This window comes from Solea solea, chromosome 2, assembly GCF_958295425.1.
Source record: "Solea solea chromosome 2, fSolSol10.1, whole genome shotgun sequence".
NCBI lineage: Eukaryota > Metazoa > Chordata > Actinopteri > Pleuronectiformes > Soleidae > Solea > Solea solea.
In genome coordinates, this window is record NC_081135.1 from 10,330,428 (window position 1) to 10,343,825 (window position 13,398).

At 40.2% G+C, this 13,398-nt stretch overlaps 1 protein-coding gene across 3 annotated transcripts in view; it reads left to right on the top strand.

The window, feature by feature from the left end:
- LOC131450102 (receptor tyrosine-protein kinase erbB-4-like) overlaps positions 1-13,398 on the top strand; it is a 253,626-nt gene that overhangs the window by 166,358 nt on the left and 73,870 nt on the right. For all 3 annotated transcript variants that reach the window (XM_058622190.1, XM_058622192.1, XM_058622191.1), the window contains exons 4-8: positions 3,652-3,786; positions 6,729-6,794; positions 9,878-9,996; positions 10,604-10,745; positions 12,019-12,132. In XM_058622190.1, coding sequence (XP_058478173.1) covers positions 3,652-3,786; positions 6,729-6,794; positions 9,878-9,996; positions 10,604-10,745; positions 12,019-12,132 — 576 coding nt within the window. The remainder of the gene's footprint in view (positions 1-3,651; positions 3,787-6,728; positions 6,795-9,877; positions 9,997-10,603; positions 10,746-12,018; positions 12,133-13,398) is intronic.

Genomic DNA, 13,398 nt, shown 5'->3' on the forward strand with positions numbered 1-13,398 from the left:
TAGAAGTATTGCCTTTTTGGCCGTCAAGCAATAACTATCAGACCCGACTGAGGGAGCGTTTGTGTGCACATAGCAGCAGAGCAGGGGCGGGTGGGGACAAGAAGCATTCATCCAGAGGTGGAAAGTAATACATTACATTTACTCGCGTTACTGTAATTAAGTAGGTTTTTTTAAATTTAACTTTTACTTAAGTATAGTATTTTTTTGGAAGTACTGTACTTAAATCACATCCCATACTGAGTAAAAAAATCAAAAAAAATAAAAATAAATCCCACACCAGAAACTTGGCAGTGAATGATGAGGACACGTGAATGAAGACAGGTGAATTGGCACTAATTAAGGAGAAAGTTAAAGCATTTGTGACCTTTGACCCATTTTGACTGAAGCATTATGGGTTTACATGTATTATTTTGTCAGCATTTTTAATTTTTAAAGGTTTGCCTTTAATTAAAAACAGTTAATGTGAGATTTGGGTCCTTTTTGCACGAAGAAAGAACCCCAGCCTTGCTAAAAAGTTAATTTTAAACAAGCTTCTTTTTTTTAATTTAACTGAGTACATTTTTAGACCAGTACTTTTACTTATACTTAAGCAAAATGTTATCAAAATAGTACTTTTACTTGAGTAGAATATTTCACCACTTCTGAAACTCTGAAAAGTGCAGTGCTACTGTTGCCACTGCCTGTATTGATGCACAATAAATCACTTCCTGTGTGCGGTGTGGGAGCGTCACCGGTTTAAAAGTTTCGTACTACAGCTTTAAATGTCAGATTAAATCATTATTTGAGGACACCCAGACTGTAATCTTCTCGTGGCTTGATCACATCCCCCATATCAACTCTAAATAGAGCTAGGTCATATTGTGGACATCTCATTTCTTGAGTGTTGTTAAATGGCACCAAAACATGCTGGCAATGCACTCCATGTACTATTTGAATAAAGCACAGCCTGTCCACTTCTTCTTTTTTTTTTTTTTTTTTCTTAACCCACCGTCCATGAATGTAAAATGCCCTCTTGATAGATCGTCTATTGTGAAGGGAACATGATTACATGAAGCCGCGGCTGCAGGCCATTCAGTGTGCAGATAGAGTGCTGTGTCACCTCTAAGAGGGCTTTGAATGAATGCCCCCGTCTCGACCAAGGCCCACTTCCTTAATCAGTGTGTCGGATGGTAATGATTAGCTTCCTGTGTGTGCTTCTGCGTGGCTGCTGAACTGTCCACATAACTCATTCACTGTTAATAATCTGCCTGGGGAGATATTACCCTTTTTTCTTCTTTTTTTTACCTTCAGATAATCCCACTCCTAATCCGAACCACATTGTTCCATTTTATTATTATTTTAATACCAAATTTCATTTATTGTGACAAGTGCTTTCAAGGAATCAGGCAGTACTTTACTTTCAAGGAGAAGGGGGACGGAAGGTGAATTGTATCTAAATCCCTCATCTGGGTTAAACATTGCGGTCGTCTCGCGTGTTAGAGGAAATTAGACGCCACTGTGTTGTTTCTCTCCTGCCTTAGGTCACGGCTTGGGAGGGAGAGGATTACTGCAGCATCCTATCATTCTGTGTCCATATCCAAAACCTGGATTAGTAACAGGGAATAAGATTAGTGTTTGTTACCTAGCTCTGTTCGCAGGCATCTGTTGAAGACACTGGTGCATATTTTTAATATTAATTAAATCCAGTGGAGCTTGCTTTATCTCTGGTGTTACTTTGCAGCAGGTCAAGAGATTTGTTTTTTTGGGGAGGGGGGGGGAGTTTCCAGTCATGTGTATGATAAAGGGCCTTAATATATAGAAAACATTGGGACAAAATGCAACATTTAAATGCAAATAAGGCCCCTTTCAATCCTCACAATGACACTTGATACATTCATTGGATCCTTCATGTTAAAACCATTGGAAATACTTTTTCATTTTAAAGGAGGTTTCACCCATATTTTTCCCACTTAAGATGCGTCTGTGTTTGTTTAATTTGCATTCTATTACAGAGTAGTATTCAATTTGACCAGTTTTTTTATTTATTTGATTTTTTTCAGATCTTTTACTCATAAAACTTGACCGAAACACATTAAGTAGGCGTAGGGCAGTGTACGGCTTTTATTAACTTTGAAGGAAGTGAATTTGACATCAGCGTTTTGTCAATTTTATGAATTTATAATTTATTTATTCCCTATGTCCTCTGTTGTTGTGGGAATGAGAGTTCATTAAACCAGACTAAGCCTTTAACATTTTTATCAGGACATTTTGACCAGGTCAGGTCAATGGAGGCTAACATTTTTGACAAGCATATTTTTAAAGTAGGATGAAGTCAGCTAGTAATAATTGTTTTTTTTGTTTAGTTATGCATGTATGAAACGTCTGTGAGAACCAAAGTGAGTGAAACACAGATATTATATCTTCTACAGTGTTTAAAAAGTAGGTATATGAGGTATAACCTGTACCAAACCAAAATGCTTATAAAAATCATATTTAACAAAACTTCAACATTAAAATATTCACATCAACTGTTTTTAACAGGAAGTGGTAAAAAGTCGAGCTCTGTTTCACAAGTTAACCCTTTAACACCGAAGCCTCAGTGTGTCCGTCTGGACATTTTTGCTTATTTTAACCACAACAAGGCCAGCAAATGTCCTGTGAGTAAGTGCTTTTGTTAAATTTTTGCCAAAAAATGGAAAACTATGTACAAGTGTTCTTCCCACTCTCTCCTCTCTGGTGACAAAGACGCTGATTCACCAGCTTCCTGCAACAGCACGAGCAAAATTAGCATAATAACCACATGTTAGCTTTGACGTGCAACTTCTCAACGTTCAGAAACTGCTGGAATGTTTCAGATATCACGACCTGTCGCGTAATTACGGTAATGCAAAGTGTGTTTGCGCTAATGTGTCGTCTGTGATACGCTCTGTGTTAAAGCGTTAAATGCTAACTTTGGTCCACAATGGACAGTCTTTAGCACAGCTAGCAACAAAGCTAGGGGTAGCCTCAGACTTTGACATGGTATATTAGACAGTAATAGAACAAAACTGCATTAAAATGCATATAAGCCCTTTATTTTTCTTCCTTTACTCACACTGAAACTTAACACCAGTCCTCATTTACAAAATTGCTGCATTCATGAAGACAATTAAAATCCCTCTCTGAGGATTTAAATAAAGCTCTGTATCTGCACCAGTTTACTATTACAGTTTTAATTAACTCAACAAGTATCTGGTGTCTTCCGCTGACATTCCAACTCATTAATTTGGTCTAATTTTCAAGCTAAATAAAATAACTTAATAGCGGATGTATAATTAGGAAAGCAAAGAGGCGTGCAGTTTTCAAAAACAGAGCTGTTGTTCTTAGAGAGTGAAATCAATGTCCTGTTTTATTTTTTTTATTTTATTCTTCTGTGAAGTACCTGTGTATGAAACGCGATTGTCTTTCCACATATTATTGAATTACTGCATGCATTTGTCAGTAGCCTTCATCGTCATACTCAGATGCACTTCCCAGAGCACGACGTGCATCATAATACGTTGAGACACAGCAACGATGGGAGTTAACCTTGAAGTATTGATTTTCTGCCATCGTGTACATGTACTATATATCCCCGCCTATAGTATGTGCTCATTCATCTCTCTTTCTTTCCCCCCCCCCTTCCTTGTGCAGAGATACTGAATGGGGGTGTTTATGTTGACCAGAATAAATTCCTTTGCCACGCGGACACCATCCACTGGCGAGACATCATCAGGAACCCCCAGGCTGAGCTGCTGGTGGTGCCGTCCAACAACAGCAACTTGGGATGTGAGTATCGGACAAAGACTGTGTATGAAAATGGACGTAGCCTTCTGTTTTGAGAAGTGAAGTTAAAGAGGCTTGAAATAGGTTTTCCGCACTTTTTAGACCCACTCGTAGGGGGGCGGGACCTCATTCCCAGAATGTAAACAGTGTCAGCCATCTTTGCTAACAGTTATGCTAACAGGACCGAGTGTCAAAGAATGAAGAGATTTCTCAACTCAGGGGAAACACAATTTTTCAAAAATACTACCCCTATTCTAATAATACAAAGCTAAATGCAAATTGGTGAAGTATTGCTTTAAGGAAGTAGAATGAAAGTAAGAGTTATCCAGAGCTTCTACTTCCCATTTGGTTTAGAAAGTCAACAATTTCCTGAGAAATTAATGGTCTCAATTGCTAATTTCTCCTTCAATAGTTCATTATGTCAATTGTTGTGAATTATATTTCCATTTAGAGGATTTAGATGATAAAGCACATTGCATATCAGTGGAAACCAGCGTGATTGACAGCTACTTGTAGTGTGACGTCTGTAAATGTCCAGGTTTCAAAAAACATGGTGTGCAAATCCTGCTGTTGGTGCCTGGCTGGCAGAATGCAATGTGCGGAGGAGAGAAATGAAAGTGTCGCAAAAATAAACAAATACAATAAATGTGAAACAGCAGTGAAAAATATTATTTAATTGACACGCCAAGAAGAGGACGTGATATTTATGGGGAGTTTCCACATGTTTACCATTCAGACTGAAGTCCTAAAAGGTCTGAATCCAGACAGTGACATAAAACACTTGTTATAACTTACTGAACATTTTTCACCTTTAATAATTCTGTCAAGATGACTATCCACACCTGGTGGCAATCTTATTGGTAGCCATTATGCATATACAGTAGATGGATCACACCTGAGGAAGAGTCACATCGTATAGTAACACTAACACCACCACCACCACCAGCAGCAGCAGCAGCAGCAGCAGCAGCAGCACTTGCGCTCTACCCACTTTTTTATTCATTCTCTTTGCCTGGTGGTCATTAGGAAGCAAAATCACATATTATTAGATCAGTGCGCAAACCTCTGTATTGCAGTGGTTTGGTTGTGGCTCTGCAGCGAGGCCCCTGTCTGCTGTGCTCTTTTTAAATCCCAGTGAATCTGACAGCTGGTTTGAAGCTGCCCTCTGATGTCCTCTCGCACGCACACGCTCACAAACACGATCCGTCCTCCCTTCTCCTCTCGTGGTCCCTGCAGTCCCTCAGCTTTGGACAATAACAGGCATCACTATCCGGCGGACACTCCGTGTCAGAGGAACTGGCTGTTAAAGATGAACTTTCTCAATCCTTTTCACACATTTCTTGCTCATTTAAAGGGGGATGCGGGAGGGGGGGAGAGCAGAGAGCTGTCTCACATTATGTCAGGGTGAACAACAGTAACAGCCCAGGCACTAAAAGACATCAGCGCTGGTGTGAATGTGGAAAGTTTCTCTCATGAAAGTGACCTTTCGTGACGGAGCTTCAGGACATCAGCCGTGATGCAAATACATGGCCCGAAATTGTGAATCATTTGATGGTGAGATTTTGACGCAATTAAGTGAATTCATTATAAGCACCAGAAAAAATAGAAATGGGTGAAATCCGGCCTGAGCGAAAGAAAGTTTACTTTTCACCACTTCAGGATGCACATTACGACGTCTGTCAGAGAGTCTGAAGATTTCACGAAGGTTCTGTTTGTCTATGAGATGTCTCTATGAGGTGTGCCCTTTTGCCTATTTTGATATTTTTGTTGAATGTCAGATCAATAAAATGCATTAATGTGTACCAGCTGGAATCAAACTTCACAAATTCTGCTGTTAAGAAAACAATCATTCTGGTTTGCAACGGCCTTAGTTTTGTTTTCTTTTTTATTCCTGTCTACTCTCTACTAAACATTCAAGCAGCACTCTAATCTTACGTACCCTTTATAAACCTAAGTATTGTCGTAGCATAGTGTGTAACTTTTAAATATAATATCATTCAAACCACTGAGTTCAAAAGAGTTCACCTCCACAGGTTTCTCAGTATAGCAGTGTTTAGATCTAATGTTGCCTGGCAACATTTCCACACTGCACATAGGCAGCAACACGGAGTTTGACTAAAAACACAAAGAGGCGTCCGCGAAGCTTCAAATGTGAATTCTGCTGCTCAAAGAAAACCCAGTCGTTCAGCAGTTGGACGGCGTGAACGCTGCTTTACTGCTGTATACGCGCAAACGCTCCCTCGGTCGGGTCTGATACTTCCACGTACGTATAATGATGTGTTACATCGTTTCTGAAACAGAGGCAGAACAATAAAAACAAAAAATCCACATCAGCTTTAAATTGATACATTTTATTTCATTTAAAAAAGTTCCACTCTGTCGCAAGTAAACACTTCAAAGTACAACACGTGTAAAACCCTGCCATTATGTTGAGTGGATGGCACTGTCTGTCAGAGGAGGAAGAGGAGGAAGACGAAAAGCAACAAAGAACGCAGGAGGTGGGCCTAAAAATGACAAGAGAGCGTGTGGGAGTGGAGGTTGCCAAACAGGGGGGCCCCTTTGCCAAGCTGGAGTTAGTATTTAACATTAACAGCCCCACTGTGAGAGTGGTGGAAGGGACACAGTGCCAATCTGCTGCGCTGTCCCACTTACTCTGTAATTAACCCATAGTCAATTAAGCCCGGATGATGATGGAGGACTGGCACATGAGGGCTGTGGGTTTTCTGTCAGGCCTGACGGAAGGAGGAGTAGAGGCCTGTCGTTTATTTACACCTCGCCACAGTAACTGGGTCCAAAGGAGAGTCGACAAATCTGTCACTGTCACTGTTCTGGGGGAAGTTTTAAGGGTGTGTGTGTGTGTGTGTGTGTGTAATTTCAGTTTCACAGCTGAATCAGAAGTTTGTTAAAGAGTTGTGAATTATAGCGCGTGTTTCTGCTTTCTGCAGGCAGACGATGTCATCGCACGTGTAATGGACGCTGCTGGGGCCATCAGGAGGACCAGTGTCAAACCTGTGAGTAATCGCACACACACACAAACAGGTTTGTGCAGATATTGTTGACCTACATGTATTTGGACAGCCTAAACAATGCCTAACAATAACCACAATTATATCCTTTTTCTTTACATCACCAGTTCTGCAGAAATTAGGTTCTACCTTATTAGCACCAGGATTTTATTATTATTATTATTATTATTATTATTATTATTAATAATAACTGTATATACTGTATATGTTCCCTGTGAAGTAAAATACCCGTTAGCGGAAGATTAGCAACCACAAAATGAAGTGTTTGCAATTCTTGACCTTCATTTGAAAGTAGATATCACAACAGCATTTCAAACTACATCTACGGGCCTTGAAACCATATTAGTTTTGCACTTGGGAAGTCGTTTGAAAGTCACTCTATCAGTAATCAATAAAACAGTCTGTTTTTTCTGCATGACTTATTGTTTGATAATGTTGACAAAAGTCCCATCTCACATTGTTGATAAAGTTAATAAAACCACGGATTATCATCAAAAGTTAATGCTCCTCCTTATTAATCAGATCAACATTTCATTTAATCTCTCCTTCATTGGGTCATACTGCAACCTCGCAAGCAAACATCCAAAAACAGAGGGATTACTATTTCCCTTTGTTTTACTTCAAGTACCTAAAAGGGATATTGAGTAAAAAAATCACTTTTTTTCATTATATTACTGAAGTAAAAGTCTAAAAGTTTATGACATTTACTGTACTTAAGTATCAAAAGTTTTCTGATATAAGATGAACTTAAGTTTTAGAAGTAAAAGTATTTATTTAGGAAATGTAGCAGAGGTAAAGTAAAACTTATTAGAAATATAAATAACAAAGTAAAGTACATTACAGCACTGGTTTTCAGTCTTTATGCTAAGATAGACTTGGATTCCAAAATGTAAGCGTTTTATATAAAACTATCTTTCTCTCTCTCTCTCTCTCACAGAAATAGAGAGAATAAGTGTATTTCACAAAATTAAAAACAGTTCTTCCTCACAGACACTGAGAGGGAAACTCTCTGGAACAGGATTTGGGTGACAGTGAAATCCAGGCAAATGAAATTCAGTCGTACGGCGAAAGAAAATTGATAATACAACCCAGTCTGCTTGAAAGTAAACCTATAATCTGCTATAATCTGTTTTAGCCCAGGATTATTATTCACATTTTTTGCCATGTGGTAACTCAGGTGCACATCTTTTTCTCACATCAGTCAGTCAAAAGCAAAAATATAGATATTTGTTGAAGCAAATGGATAAATCCGAACATGAAGGGGTTTCTTTGTGTGTGTGTGTGTTTTAAGAGGAGATGAACAGAATCACAGACGGGTGGAATAACGTGAAGTTAATATTTGTACACTTCTGCTGCGGCAGTAGAAACATCAGAAGAACTAAAGTAATGTTAGTTCTCAGTATAATTACAGGATGTTCTGCTCTTGTTGTAGAGACTGAGGGAGAGGGACTAACACAGACTTACAGACTACAAAGCCTTGTCTTTCTCCTCTCTCTCTCTCTCTCTCTCTCTCTCTCTCTCCCCCACTCTCTCTCTCTTTCTCTCTCTCTCTACTGCATCATTATGTTCCCAACATGGCAGATAGTGAGCACAGCAGTTTTTAATGCTTTCACTTCAAGCTCCTGCTGACTCGCTGGCCTGGTGTTTCTCCTACTGTCCTAATAATATGTGGGAGGCTCCTCTTTAGCACAAGTGCTGGAGCAAGTTTGATGCAACCGCCACAAGCCACATCAAAGTGCTGGTAGCTACTGCACTAATAATACTGACTCATGCAAATAACCGTATTCCAGTGTTTGCAGCATTAATACTGTTTTAATCATCTCATTGCCTCATGCCCTCGTGATGTCCTCCAAACTAAGCATCCAAAAAACTAAAATCACCACTTTCATTGAATTTGATTGTTTTGTTCAACTTGTTTCCTGGTCAAAAGTGGCGGAATCATACTTTCCAGATACGGTGTCCACAGAGAGTCTCTACTCTCTACTCTCTTTGCTGCTGTTCAGTAGCAAAAATGTGTTTATTTCTAAATGGAATGATATATATTTCACAACCAAAAAACAGAGTTATGATCCAAAATAAATCTGTAAATCAAAACAACATACTGAAATAACTATTTATTATCACAAAAACAATATGTAGTGGCGGGCCACATGAAATTGTTGATTCCATCCATTTTCTACCACTTTATCCTCCACAAGAGGGTCATGGGGAGTCTTAGCTGACAGTTTATTTATTTACTGCCATTTATTCAGTAGCAGTGATTCCTCGTAGAGTCAGCTCGGCCACAACATGTGGAGGCACTCGCTCGTGGTTATGTGCAAATTATGACATTTACGTCACACGGACCATGCAGACATAAGAAGTATGACCTTGACCTTATGACCTTAAAGGAATACTTCACTGATTTAGTAGAGTAGACGTAGTATATTTGTGTCCTTCCCAACCTCAGTTTCCCCTGAGTTGAGAAATATCTTCATACTTTTCTTGACACTTGGTCCTGTTAGCATAGCTGTTAACGTCATGTAAACAGGGTCCGCCATCGGCTAACAGTTACACTAACAGGACCAAATACTACCCTTATTCTAGTAATACAAAGCTAAATGCAAATCGGTGAAGTATTCCTTTAATAGCACCTGACGGACATAGGAAATGAATGAGTACGACTATATTCCTTTTCTATCCTAATGTCTTTCTTAAGCCTTTCTTTCCTGATCGAGTTGGCCCACTTGTCCAGAGACATTCAATGTGGCAGATATAGCTTCCGACTTAGCTCGCTGATGCTTGAGCACCTGGTGGCTGCGAGGTACATTCAAGGGCACCTCCAGAGCAATGGTTGAGAGAAGATGGTGCTCCGTGTTTATATCTGGGTAGTCAAGCCCGTAAAGTGATGGTCACAACACCGCTTGTCTGCTTCTTGGACTGAGCAAGTCTTTATAATTTGATTGCCACATTAGATGCTATTAGTGTGCAGCTATAACGTGAGAGGAACGTTGAGGGCGTTGCTATTGTCTCCTCCTGTAAGTGTGTGTCTGAGGCTTTAAAATTCACTCTTTTCACTTTCTGGGCAGTGACGAAGACGGTGTGTGCAGAGCAGTGTGACGGTCGATGCTTTGGGCCCTACGTCAGCGACTGCTGCCACCGCGAGTGTGCCGGCGGATGCTCGGGCCCCAAGGACACGGATTGCTTCGTACGTCAGATTGCACACACACACACACACACAGAGAGAGAGAGAGACACGTCCAAAGAGCAGTCATTTATTTCAACACCCTCTCTTCTATGTGTCCGTGCAACATCTGTTTGTCATCCTGCCCGCCACAAAACGATCCACTTTGTTTATGGACTGACAAATTGTTTGTCATTATGCAGAGCCATAAAAAAGTCCGCGGCGGTGGCTCGCTCTCGAAGAACAAATTGGTGATTCAGTGTTCCAATTAATACCAAACTCAAGTTCTTCCTGTTACACGGACGGCGCGCAAACAGGCAGAGATGATATTATAGTTGTAATTCACAGAAAAGGGAAGGTTCATTCAATCCAATTACCGCCGCTGTGGACCTGTAGCAAGAGATGACAAAAAACACTTAAGGGGATTAGAGGCAAACATTTCACCATTTACATCACCGGCTGTGGATCCAATCTTTCTCCCATTTGGCAGTGGGAAATGCAGTGCACATGTCTCAATCTGACATAAAAATGAAATGCTGCTCTAATAATCATTCACTCAACGTGAAAGAACCAAGACGCTCGGCTCACCAATTAGTGTCATGTATCATGTTTTCTTCTTTTTATGCCACAGGCCTGCACCAACTTCAACGACAGTGGCGCATGTGTGACCCAGTGCCCTCAGCCGTTTGTGTACAACCCCATGTCTTTTCAGTTGGAGCACAACCCAAGAGCCAAGTACACCTACGGAGCCTTTTGTGTCAAGAAGTGTCCACGTAAGTCTCGGACGTGCACAGATCACATGACTTGAGAGTCGACTGGATTCAGAATCATACAATAAAAAATAGGACTAGTTTTTGTTAGGTGTTAGAAAATGTTCATTTACATTGCTGGTATATGCGCACTATTGCGTGCACCTGTTCAACTGCTTGTCAGATATCTAATCAACCAATCAGTCCATTTGCACATGGTCAAGGCAAGTTGCTGAACTTCAAACCCGAACATCAGAAAGGTAAAGCTGATCTGCTGGGATTTTTCACACACACACACACACACAGAGCCATATTTAGTGTTTAAAGAAAATTGGTCTGAAAAATAGAAATCTATATCTCTCCGTCCAAGATCATACAGAAGAAACGGTCACTCAAATAACCACTTGTTTCAACCAAGGTATGACAAACCCTAGAGAAGATGAGTCATTTGGTGTCTTCTGTATCTAATAAAGTGGCCAGGTAGTACATGACAATAATAATGCTGCTATAATGCTGCAGTATTGTTAAGGTTAATGCCATTTTATTACCACAGGTCCTCATCCTTAAATACTAAAGATGATCCCCCAATTAAATATGTATTGTCGTCTTCAGATTACCTCTAAATGTGATCATCATTTGCAAAACTGGCATCATGTCCTATTGAGGAAAAACTAAAACTAGTGATTGAGACCATTAAATGTTTACTGATGTCACAAATCAGGTAAGAAGGAGGCTCATTTTCCCATAGACTTCTATTCAGACAGAGCTCCTTTAGCAACCGGGGGTATCATCATCCTCAGTCATTATAGTGTTACTTCCTGCTTCCATACTCCTATAGTCTGTGGGTTTACATCTCTTGGACAGACTCCAACAAACACAGAACATGCTATTAATGTAATATTAACCTGCGATAACATTGATGCTCATAATGAGGCTGATAATTAATGTTCATTGTCTGCACAAGAAGAATTCATCCTCTCATTCATCCTGAAATGAGACTCCAGGCATTTAAATAAAGTCAAGAAAAATGATTTAGATGCAACTAAATCAATAGTGTGCTTCAATAGGGTTTGGGGTAGCCTAACTAATGCTCCATGTTCCAATTATTAACAAATGATCAATACCCAGTCACACCTTCCCTCTGCTGCCACCAAGTGATAGCATTATAGATAATTAGTTTTGACCGTTACACAAATGATGATCAATTTCTCCACATTAGAGGCGAGAGTGCGCCTCGTCTACGAAACGATGACGTCGCGGCGTAAACGCTAACGCTCCAACTGTTCCGCTTTCACAGATAACTTTGTGGTGGACCACAGCTCCTGTGTCCGAGCTTGCCCCAGCAACAAGATGGAAGTGGAGGAGAACCGCATCAAGATGTGCATCCCCTGCACGGACATCTGCCCCAAAGGTAAAGCAATGCAATAAAGCATCGCAGCACGTTCTCGCTGTAATGACTTCAGATTTATGCACTAATAATCCAGTTAAAAGATCAGGAAAAACTTACTATTCGTAAGTTGTAAACAGCTCCAAACATTCAACTAACTCTTGAGTAAACACAACATGTAGAGAAATGAGGACATTGATACAAATCGGTACTAAAACAAGAGCACTAACTATAAAATTAGGACAAAATACTATAAAAACGTTAAAATTAAACTGTGAGGCACATTCTCTGGTCTGGCAAGTTTTTAAAAAAATGTGACACATTGAGTGATTTTTTATTTTTTTAGCTGATATCACAAGCGCACTATTGATGAAAGCACAGCACAGTCTAACTTTATTAATCCCAGAGGCAATTTGTTTTAGGGCAACTAGCGAAAAGACATAAACCGGACGCTGACATGCCCTGACAAACATCCACAATAACACCGTACACAGTAGAGAGAGAGAGAGCTGCTGAAGGAAGTGCACGTTGGCACAGAAAGTGTCTGCAGCAGTGAAAATTTGTCTCAGAGATGGGAGTGCAGTGTGGGACACGTTGAGCCCCAAACTTCAGTGCATTAAAATCAGGTTTCAAACCCCTCCCCCTCACATCCTGGCCCAATGCACTTCATTTTACTGTATGGAGAAGAGCTTACTCAGTTGAACCATTTAAATCTAATAGCTTTAAGCTAACAGTGATGATACTGGATCAACAATAGCCCCCGGGAATTACTTGAAAAGCTTTAAAGGAAGTCTAATTTATGTTTAAACAGAGGCAGTTTAGCTGTATTTATATTCCACAGAGGTGCTCGTTCTACACTCGTTCATTCATGCTACATCATGGATGATGAAACCCTGTTCAGTCCTGGTATTGACATCCATCCCGATTGATCTGGTCACATACATATCGCAGGTAATCCGTCCTGAATGTGTCCTCAGGTCCACAAAAACCACATTCAGCATTAACACTATATAAACACTGATTCTTCTAATGGTTAAAAAGCGTGTTTCATTTTACAGTACCATGAGTAGATCTTTGACACCCCGTTGTTCTACGCGCTTACCCGGTCCCTCTCTCTCTCTCACACATCACACACTCACGAAAATGCTGAACAGAGACACATCATCATTTTGTTCTCGAGAACAGTCAGTGTGAAGCCGGATCTGATCTCACGTGGTCACAGAAGACACATCCAGGACACTTTTCAACGAATTTGTATACTTAGACATATCCATCCATCCATCCATCCAT